This window comes from Saimiri boliviensis, chromosome 6 (genome assembly GCF_048565385.1).
Source record: "Saimiri boliviensis isolate mSaiBol1 chromosome 6, mSaiBol1.pri, whole genome shotgun sequence".
Classification (NCBI taxonomy): Eukaryota; Metazoa; Chordata; class Mammalia; order Primates; family Cebidae; genus Saimiri; species Saimiri boliviensis.
The window spans coordinates 122,638,729-122,650,304 of NC_133454.1; the positions used below are offsets into that span (position 1 = coordinate 122,638,729).

Here is an 11,576-nt window from a genome sequence, read left to right on the forward strand (position 1 = left end):
TGATTTACTTCCATTTATGTGGTCACTTTCAAAACAGCTATAATGTGATACTGAAAAAAAATGTATGTTCTGTGAACATGGGGTGAAGAATTCTATAAATATTCACTGGGTTTACTTGTTCCAGGTCTGAGTTCAGATCATAAATGTCCCTGTTAATTTTCTATCTCGTTGATCCGTCGAATATTAACAATGTGGTGTCAAAGTCTCCCATTATTATTGTGCGGGAGTCCAAGTCTCTTTATAAGTCATTAAGAACTTGTTTTATGTATCTGGGTGCCCTATATTGGGTGCATATATATTTATGATCATTGACTCCTGTTGTTACATTGATCCTTTTACCATTATGTAATGTCCTTCTTTGTTTCTTTTCATCTTTGTTACTATTAAATTCTATTTTGTCAAAGACGAAAGTTACAACTCCTGTTTTTTTTCTCTCCATTTGATTGGTGAGTCTTCCTCCATTCTTTTGTTTCGAGTCTTTGTGTGTCCTTGCTTATGAGATGGCTCTGGATACAGTGTGCAGATGGGTTTTGACTTTTTATTCGATTTGTGTGTCTGTGTCTTTGATTGGGGTGTTTAATCCTTTTAAATTTAGGATTAATATTGATATTTGTGAGTTTAATTTTGTCATTTAATGCTAGCTGACTATTTTGCCCATTAGTTGATATAGATTTTTCATTATGAAGATACTCTTTACCTTTTGGTAAGTTTTTGGGATGACTGATACTGGTTTTTCTTTTCTTTGTGTAGTGCTTCTTTCAGAAGCTCTTGTAAAGTAGGCCTGGTGGTGATGAAATCTCTGAGTGCTTGCTTGTTCACAAAAGATTTTATTTTTCCTCCATTTATGAAGCTTAGTTTGGCTGGATATGAGATTCTGGGTTGAAAATTCTTTTATTTGAGGATATTGAATATTGACCCCCACTCTCTTCTAGTTTTTAGGGTTTCTGCTGAGAGATCTGCTGTGAGTCTGATAGGCTTCCCTTTATGGGTTACCTGACCTTTCTCTCTAGCTGCCCTTAGAATTTTCTCCTTTATTTCAACCCTGGTGAATCTAACAATTATGTGTCTTGGGGTTGCTCTTCTTGAGGAATATCTCTGTGGTGTTCTCTGTATTACCTGGAGTTGAGTATTGTCCTATCTTACTAGATTAGGAAAATTTTCCTGAATAATATCCTGAAGAATATTTTCCAGCTTGGATTCATTCTCTTCATGACATTCAGGTACACTTATTAAACATAAATTAGGTCTTTTCACATAGTCCCATATTTCTTGGAGACATTGCTCATTCCTTTTTACTTTTTCTTCTCTAATCTTGTCTTCTCATTTCATTTCATTAAGTTGGTCTTCGACCTCTGATATCCTTTCTTCTGCTTGATCAATTCGAGTGTTAAAACCTGTACATACTTTGGGAAGTTCTTGTATTGTGTTCTTCAGTACCGTTAATTCACTTATAGTCCTCTCTAAATTGTCTATTCTCGTTAGGATTTCATCAAACTTTTTTTCAAGGTTCCTAGTTTCTTTACATTGGGCTAGAACATGTTCTTTTAACTCACAGAAGTTTCTCATTATCCACCTTCTGAAGCCTAATTCTGTTATTGGAATGAACTCATTCTCCATCAGGCCTTGTTCCCTTGTTGATGAGGATCTGTGATCCCCTGTAGAGGGAGAGGCATTCTGATTTTGAGTATTCTCAGCCTTTTTACGATGGTTTCTTCCTGTCGTAAATTTATCCACCTGTCATCTTTGTAATTACTGACTTACAAATTAGGTCTCTGAGTGGACATCCAACTTGTTGATTCCCAGCACAGAAATCTGAGCAACCCGCTGTGCCGGCTAAAACAGCAACAGTGGTGTTAAGATTCTTGGTGCTTTTCTGCCCAGGAATCTGCAGTCTGGCTTCTCTCTTGAGTCCCTTTTTCAATCAGCTGAATAGGTGACTCTGCCTTCCTGGAGCTCCAAACATCGACGAAAAGAGGACCCAGTCCTGTTTCCTCTGCACCGAGAATGGCCGAGCCAGAGCTCCCGCAAAACCGCTGCACCAGCCACAAGAGTCACACTGGCGACCCGTGGGGCTCCTCTGCTGGGAATCTCCTGGTCCGTGGGCAACAAAAATTCATCTGAAAGTGTGGCCTCCTCTCCTTCTCTGCACTTTCACTGGGAGCTACAATCCTGAGCTGCTAGTAATCAGCCATCTTGGATCTCTCCCTCAATTTTCTTCTTCTTCTTTTTTTTTTTTTTTTTTTTTTTTTTTTGAGACGGAGTTTCGCTCTTGTTACCCAGGCTGGAGTGCAATGGCGCGATCTCGGCTCACCGCAACCTCCGCCTCCTGGGTTCAAGCAATTCTCCTGCCTCAGCCTCCTGAGTAGCTGGGATTACAGGCACGCGCCACCATGCCCAGCTAATATTTTGTATCTTTAGTAGAGACGGGGTTTCACCATGTTGAGCAGGATGGTCTCGATCTCTCGACCTTGTGATCCACCTGCCTCGACCTCCCAAAGTGCTGGGATTACAGGCTTGAGCCACCGTGCCTGGCAATTTTCTTCTTAATGTATTCATACCCACTAGTCAGTCAGGAGCATACTCTTTAATTTTTATGTATTTGTATAGTTTCCAGAATCTGTTGTGTTGATTTCTCTTATTCCAGTATGGTCAGAGAAGATATCTGAAATTATTTCAAATGTTTTGAGTGATTTAAGACTTGTTTTGTGGCCTACCGTATCATCTATCTTTGAGACTGATCCATGTGCTGAGGAGAGGAATGTGTATTTTGCAGCCATTGCATGAAATATTCTGTAAATATTGATTAGGTCCATTGTGTTGACAACACAGATTAAGTCCAACATTTCTCTGTTGATTTTCTCTCTGAAAGATCAGTCCAATGTCGAAAGTGGAGTGTTGAAATCACCAGCTATTATTATATTGGAGCCTATCTCTCTCTTTGATATGTAATATTTCCTTTATATATCTGGGTGCTCCAATGTTGTGTGTATATATTTACAATTTTTATATCCTCTTGCTAAATTACCCTTTATCATCTATTTTTACATTTTTTGTTCTTGTAATCTATTTATTTCTGATATAAGTATAGTGAATCTTCCTCTTTTTTGGTTTTTATTAGAATGAAACTTTTTTTTTTGTCCCTTTATTTTCAGTCTACATGTGTATAGGTAAAATGCATTGCTTGTAGGCAATAGTTCACTGTTTTTGTTCTTACTTTTCAGCCTCTCTTTGTCTTTTGATTGCAAAGATTAATCCACTTACATTCAATGATATTATTGGTAAGTAAGGACTTACTCCTGCCACTGTGTTATTTATTTTCTGTTTTTTTTTGTTTTGTTTTGTTTTGTTTTGTTTTGTTTTGTGGTCTTCTCTTTCTTCTTTTTTTCCTTTCTGTCTTCCTTTTAGTGAAGGAGATTTTCTTTGGTGATATGTTTTAATTTCTTGTTTTTTATTTTTTGTGTATTCATTGTATGTGTTTAGAGTTGAGGTTACCATAAGGCCTGCAATTAATATCTTAAAACTCATTATTTTAAACTGATAGCCAGTTAAAAGTGATTACATAAATATGAAAAACAAACAAGCAAAAAGAAAACTAATACAACTCCATATTTTACCTTCATCTCCCTGCTTTTTGACCTTTTGTTGCTTTGTTTATATTTTATTGTACTATCTATGTCTTGAAAAGTTGCAGTTTATCTTTTATTCTTTCTATTTAAGATAGTAGTTTATATGCCACAGTGCTATAATATCCTGTGATTTTCTATGTACTTACTATTACCAGGGAGTTTTGTACATTCATTTAATTTCTTATTGCTCATTACTGTTCTTTACTTTCAGATTGAAGAATTTCTTTTAGCATTTCTTGTAGGACAGGTCTGGCGTTGATGAAACCTCTCAGCCTTTGTTTGTCTGGGAAAGTCTTTATTTCTCCTTCATGTTTGAAGGATATTTTTGGCCAAATATACTATTATAGGGTAAAAGTTTGTATTACTTTTCTTCAGCACTTTAAGTATGTCATGCCACTCTGTTCTGGCCTATCAGGTTTGTATGGAAAATTCTGCTGCCAGACATATTGGGTCTCCATTGGATGTTATTTGTGTTTTTTCTCTTGCTGTGTTTAGGATCCTTTATTTATCCTTGACCTAGGGAGTTGGATTATTAATGCCTTGAGGTAGTCTTCTTTGGGTTGAATCTGCTTGATATTCTATCATTTTCTTGTACTTGAATATTGATATCTTTCTCTACATTTGTGAAGTTTTCTCTTATCTCTTTGAATAAACTCTCTACCCCTGTCTCTCTCTCACCCTCCTCTTTAAGGCCAATAACACTTAGATTGTTGTTTTGAGATAATTTTCTAGATGTTGTGGGAGTGCTTCATTCTTTTAAATTCTTCTTACTTTTGTCTCCTCTGACTTGTGTTTTTAAATAGCCTGTTTTCAAACTCACTAATCCTTTGATCTGCTTGATCAATTCTGCTGTTAAGAGATTCTGCTATTGCAGAAGCTCTTAAGCTTAATTCGATCTCATTTGTCTATTTTGGCTTTTGTTCCTAGGCTTTTGGTGTTTTAGTCATAAAGTGCTTGCTTATGCCTATGTCCTGAATGGTATTGCCTAGGTTTTCTTCTAGGGTTTTTACGGTGTTAGGTCTTATGTTTAAGTCTTTAATTCATCTGGAGCTAATTTTTGTATAGGTGTGAGGAAGGGATCCAGTTTCAGCTTTCTGCCTATGGCTAGCCAGTTTTCCCAACACCATTTGTTAAATAGGGAATCCTTTCCCCATTGCTTGTTTTTGTCAGGTTTGTCAAAGGTTAGATGATTGTAGAGTGAGTGGACAAACAACAGAATGGAAAAAATTTTTGCAATCTACCCATCTGACAAAGGGCTAATATCCAGAATCTACAAAGAACTTAAACAAATATACAAGAAAAAAACAACCCCATCAAAAAGTGGGCAAAGGATATGAACAGACACTTTTCAAAGAAGACATTTATGCAGCTAACAAACATGAAAAAGTGCTCATGATCACGGGTTATTAGATAATTGCAAATCAAAACCACAGTTAGATATCTCATGCCAGTTAGAATGGCAATCATTAAAAAATCAGTAGACAACAGATGATGGAGAAAATGTGGCAAAATAGGAACCCTTTTACACTGTTGGTGGGAGTGTAAATTAGTTCTAACATTATGGAAAACAGTGTGATGATTCCTCAAGGATCTAGAAATAGAAATACCATTTGACTCAGCAATGTCATTACTGAGTATATATCCAGAGGATTATAAATCATTCTATTATAAAGACACATGCACATGTATGTTTATTGCAGCACTGTTTACAATAGCAAAGACTTGGAAACCAACCCAAACACCCATCAATGATAGACTGGACAGGGAAAATGTGGCACATATACACTATAAAATACTATACAGCCATAAAAGATGAGTTCATGTCCTTTGTAGGAACATGGATGAATCTGGAAACCATTATGCTCAGCAAACTGACACGAGAACAGAAAACCAAACAGTGCATGTTGTCACTCATAAGTGGGTGTTGAACAATGAGAACACATGGACACAGGGAGGAGAACATCACACAGTGGGGTCTGTCAAGGGGGTGGGGGCCTAAGGGAGGAATAGCAGAGGGTGGAGAGATTGGGGAGGGTTAATGTTAGGAGAAATACCTAATGTAGTTGATGGGGACATGGATGCAGCAAACCACAATGGCACGTGTATACCTATGTAACAAACCTGCATGTTCTGCAAATGTACCCCAGAATTTAAAGTATAATTAAAAAAAAAAAAAAAGAAAAGAAAAGAGATTCTAATACTGGCTTGGAACAGTGGCTCATGCCTGTAATCCCATCACTTTGGGAGGCTGAGGCAGGCAGATCACCTTAGGTCAAGAGTTTGAGACCAACCTGACCAACATGGAGAAACCCCGTCTATACTTTAAAAAAAAAAAAAAATTGGCCAGGCCTGGTGGCACATGCATGTAATCCCAGCTACTTGGGAAGTTGAGGCAGGACAATCTCTTGAACCCAGGAGGCAGAGGTTGCGGTGAGCCAAGATTGCACTCCAACCTGGGCAAGAAGAGCACGACTCCATCTTAAAGAAAAAAAAATACTTAAAAATAATAATCATAAAAACCTTATATTACCAGATTCGGTGACTCATGCCTGTAATCCCAGCACTTTGGAGGCTGAGGCGGAGATTATGAGGACAGGAGATCAACCTGGCCAACATAGTGAAACCCCTTCTCTACTAAAAATACAAAAATTAGCCAGGCACGGTGGTGCTTGCCTGTAGTCCCAGCTACTTTTAAAGCTGGGGCAAGAGAATTGCTTAAACCCAGGAGGTGAAGGCTGTGGTGAGCCAAGGTCATGCCACTGCACTCCAGCCTGGGCATCAGAGTGAGACTCTGTGCATTCTTCTATATGCCAATTGCATTTTTTCAACTCCAGAATTTCTGCTTCTTGATTTTTTAAAATTATTCCAATGCGTTTGTTAAATTAATCTAATAGGATTCTGAATTCCTTCTCTGTGTTATCTTGAATTTCTTCATTTTTCCTCAATATCACTATTTCAACTTTTCTATCTAAAAGGTCACATATCTCTGTCTCCTCAATATTGGTCCCTGGTACCTTATTTAGTTCGTTTGGTGAAGTCATAATTTCTTAGGTGGTCTTCATGTTTGTGGATGTTTGTTGGTGTCTGAGCATCAAAAAGTTAGATATTTATTATGGTTTTCACAATCTGGGCTTGCTCATACTCATCCTTCTTTTTTTATTATTATACTTTAAGTTTTGGGGTGCACGTGCAGAACGTGCAGGTTTGTTACATAGGTATACTTGCCTTGGCGGTTTTCTGCATTCATTCCCCTATCATCTACATTAGGTATTTTTCCTAATGTTATCCCTCTCCAATCCTTCCAACCCCTGCTATCCCTCCCCTAGCCTCTTCTCCCCAACAAGCCCCGGTGTCTGATGTTCCCCTCCCTGTGTCCATGTGTCCTCATTGTTCAACACCCACTTATGAGGGAGAACATGCAGTGTTTTGTTTTCTGTTCTTGTGTCAGTTTGATACCCATCAATGATAGACTGGATAAAGAAAATGTGGCACATATACACCAAGGAATACTATGCAGCTATAAAAAGGATGAATTCATGTCCTTTGCAGGGACATGGATGAAGCTGGAAATCATTCTTCTTGAGTAGGCTTTTCAGGTATTCAAAGGGACTTGAGTGTTGTGATCTAAGTTTTTGATCACCTCAACCACATCCCCCCACATTAGGGGCCTCCAAACCTAGTAATGCTGTAGTTCTTGCAGACTGTCTTGGTGGTCTTGGATAAGATCTGGAAAAATTCTTTGGACTAGCAGGAAGAGACTCTTTTTTTTTTTTTTTTTTGATCTTTACCTTCTCCCAAACAAATGGAGTCTTTCTCTCTGTTCTGAGCTCTTGTAGATGAGGATGGGATGACAAAAACTCCCTGAGGCCACTACCACTAGGACTGTCCTGGGTCAGACTTGAAGACAGTATAGCACTAGGTCTTGCCCAAGGCCAAGGTAACCATTTCCTTGCTACAACCTATATTTCCTCAAAGTCCTAGGGTTGTACAATTAGGAGGTGGTGAAACCAGCCAACCTGTGTCCTTTTTTTCAGGGTGTCAAGTTATCCTGGGCCCCAGGCAAATCCAGAGATGCTGTACAGGAGCCAGGGTTTGGAGTTGGAAACCTTATAAATCTACTCATCACTCTATTCTACTGCAGTGAAGTTGCCCTCAAAACCACGAGACAAAATCCTTTCCACTCTTCTCTCCCCTTTCCACCAGGAGAGGAATGTCTCTGTGTGTCCACTACCACCATAGGCCCATATGGAGTACTTCCAGGGTGCCACCAGTGCAAACTTATGGCACAAGGGCTCTTTGGTCAGCTTGTGGTGAATGCTGCCAGGCCTGGGACTCACCCTTTAGGGCAGTGGTCTCCCATCTAGCCCAGAGTAGGTCCAGAAATGCTGCTCAAGAGCTAAGACCTAGAATTGGGAACCCCAGAGGCCTGCTTGGTGGTCTTCCCCACTGTGGCTGAGCTGGTACGTAAAGTGCAAGACAAAGTCCCCTTTATTCTTTTCTCTCCTTTTCTCAAACAGAAAAGGTATTTCCTTGTAGCCATCACAGATGTGAATATGCTGGGTCACACCTGAAGTCAGAGTCTCACTGAATATCAATGGCACGTATTACCTGGTTGCCACTGCTGATTATTCAGGAGTCAAGGGATATTTAGTCAGCAGGTGCTACTTCTTGCCAGGACTGGTTCCTTCTCTTTAAGGCAGCAGGTTCCTTTCTGGCTCAGGGTGTGTCTAGAAATGTCATCCAGGAGCTAGGTCCTGGAATGAAGGCATCATGGCTCTGCCTGGTGCCCTTTTTCACTGTGGCTGAGCTGGTATCCAAGTTGCAAAGCAGTCATCTTTATTTTTCCCTCTTCTCCCCTTAAGTGGAATGAAGGAGTCTCTTTTGGAGTTGCAAGGTGCCTTGTCTGTGGTGGGGAGGGAGTGATACAAACACTCCATTAGCCACCCAAGCTCTTTACTCATTAGATCCTATGTTCCCTACATCCATTGGTTCTTTGCCCAGCCCAGCACTAGAACTGGTTTAGGAGTGGCAGTCCTTGTGGCCTGGACAGTCTTTCAAGTCTACTTAGGACCAGAGCACTTTAGCCTGTTATGGCAAGGATTACCAAAACTCACATTCTAACCACTGGGATGGGTAATTTACCCCTGCGACAATGGTTGATCTAAATGCTTCCTTCACAGGTGCTGACTGAGTTCTGCCCTGTGTTGGCAGCACTGAGTTCCAACGCAGTCCCATAATTGCTGTGGTCTTCCTCCCCCAAGAGCTCAGATTCTCTGTGCCATATGGCCAGTACTGGGGGACAGAGGTAACTTGTTGTCAGCAATTCAAGACTATCTTTCCTACCCACTTCATTGAAATTCAAACCAGGTACTATGATCATTCACTTGATTTTTGAGTCGAATGAAGGTGCATTTTTGTGTAGATAGTTGTGAAATTTGGTATTCCTGTGGGGAGAACAATCAGTGGAAGCTTCTACTCTGTCATCTTGCTCTGCCCTCCCTGGGGTTTATCAAAATCCTATCTTGAAACACCTCCAGGTCAGATGGAGATAAAATTTCTGTGACCTGTGCACAGCACCCACACTTTAAAAAATAGCACTCACCACACTAACTGTAATTTTCCTTTTGTGCCTGCAGATCCCTGGGGAGCAAGAGAGCCGCAGGATAGTGTAATTTGCAATAAGTATTCCCAGATGAAAAATTATTCATGAATTAATGAGAATACTCTTAAAGAGACCTATGGTCCATAGGCACTCACCTGTCTGACAAATGGCCATATAGGTTGCCTCCCACCATCATTCCAGCCATGAATAGGAATTTAGCTACTGAATTCAGTGACTGAGCATCACATACCAGATTCCACTGGAAGAAAAGGAAACCAGCATATCAATGCTTATAGCCCCTCAGTGTAACCTGATCAAAATGTCTTAAAATGGCCTACAAATTTCATTCTGTCTTCCTCTCTAGCTTCCCTTTTCTGCATTACCTGATAGTCACTATTCAGGTGTTAAACACAACTTTCTTTTGAAAGCTATTCCTAAACTTTTAGGTATTATTAGTGCCCAGTTTTATTCCATATTGAATGGTTCTCAACCTTGGCCATACAGTGAGATCATTTGAGAACTTTTAAATATTTTTGGAGACCTAAATTTTACTCCTAGACTTTTTCTTATATGACTATTGTAAGGTGTAATCTGGACATGGGGTTTTTAAGTAATCTCCCAGAGGTTTATAATTTTCAACCACAGGCTGAGCATCACTGACTTAGCTGAACATTTTTTTTAAAAACACATTATACATACATACTTGCTTAAATTTTGGTTTTACCAAGAATAAAAGAACTATGGGTCATGTCTACTTTTGAATTCATTAGACTTATTAAATGTGCAGGTATCTAGCATTCAATAGAGAAGCAATTGATGTTTGCTGAAAGAATGAAGAATAAGCACCCACCTGTGGCTAAAGGCTGGAAGCACATTCATTTCTTGTGTTATTCAAATATCCAGATCACATACACATGAGAGGAAAATGAAGCCTCTTACCTTAGTCACAATGGTGGAAGGGAAGGAGGTTTGGTCATATACCCAGCCATCTACACAGGGCTCTGTGTCTGGCTCACTTGTGTTGGGGAAGGTCCCATTCAGATGAAGGAGGTGCCATTGGGGACGGACAAAGCGACGACACTTCTCTGGCCTCAGATTTGAGTCGAATGGGATAGAGATTCTTAGGAGGGCATCCTGGCTGAGGGTCCCAGAGTTGTTGTCAGGAACAGTGTCATTGTCCAGTATATGAACCCAGCAGCGATGATCAGGTGTGAACGTAGTGAAGTTCTCCAGCCGAGTGTGATGGTATACTATGATGCTGAACATTATAAGGAAAACCATCTGGAGGATCTGGAATCTCCCCAGACCCCTAACTTGATTCAGGAGGTCCTGAAAGGCCATTGAGGCTGAACAGGTAGTCCCCAAGAGGAGACAAAATGACTGTATCCAGATAAGTTCAAGGAGAAAATATTTCCTTTCCTTCAATCACCCTAAGCGTGTGTTGATTCTGACCCACTCTCTTTTAAATCGGCCCTCTCTCCTCTTTGAAGCAGGGTTATGGAAGCAATTTCCTCAAGTGGTTGTGGAGTCAGGTAGGTATCACTTTCAATGAAATGTGTTTAATGTTCTACTTATTGATGTCTGTAGTAGCTCCATAATAGCAGCATTGAACTTTGGTCTGCACATTTTCTGTAAACAAACTAAAATAAACCTGCTACTTGGCATGCAGCCTTTCCAGAAAGAGTAATTTGTGGGACTCAAAGGTGAAGTGCTTTTTTATTTCTTTGCGAAAAGAACAGAAAGCAAATGTTTTACTTGTTAAGTACCAATTTTTGGTTAAGAGTTAATAAACACAATCTGAGTTGAATTAAAATGAGTAATACGGTGCAAGCCTTCCATTTTGGTGACCGATGTTCTGCTTTATGCTAAATCATACCACAAACTCACACTGGAAATGTTACTTGAAATGTGGAGAGAGTGGTAGTGATGAGAACCAGAGGAGTAAGCCAGTGTTAATCTCATATAAAGGTTTACTTTTACTAGCATATTGATTCTTTCAGATAGTATTTGTGAGGTCCTTTTCTCTGTCAGTATCTTGAATAATGTGTACAACAAGGTTCAAAAATCTTATAGTTCAGTGAGTAAGACAGAGTACATAAACAATTAATCTGATATTATAAATATTATGTGAGGTACACAATGTGCTATGGACGAATTGGAGATAAAATATAGGAGAAAATGGCACCTTGACTAGGACTCAGAGTTCTATTAAGATGTATACCTCATTGAGGTATAATTCATTTACCATACAATTCAGCCTTTTAAAGTATACAATTGTATTTCAGTTATTCAAAGAGTTGTGCAAGCATCAGCACTATGTCATTGCAGAACTCAGATCTGGACCAAGT

At 39.5% G+C, this 11,576-nt stretch overlaps 1 protein-coding gene across 3 annotated transcripts in view; it reads right to left on the bottom strand.

Moving 5' to 3' along the window:
* LOC101043682 (solute carrier family 22 member 25) overlaps positions 1–10,777 on the bottom strand; it is a 62,668-nt gene extending 51,891 nt beyond the window's left edge. For all 3 annotated transcript variants that reach the window (XM_003920262.4, XM_010335878.3, XM_074401614.1), the window contains exons 1-2: positions 10,168–10,777; positions 9,384–9,487 (exon numbers count right to left, since the gene is read on the bottom strand). In XM_003920262.4, coding sequence (XP_003920311.3) covers positions 9,384–9,487; positions 10,168–10,569 — 506 coding nt within the window. In that variant the 5' untranslated portion in view covers positions 10,570–10,777. The remainder of the gene's footprint in view (positions 1–9,383; positions 9,488–10,167) is intronic.
* Between the last annotated feature and the right edge of the window lie 799 nt (positions 10,778–11,576).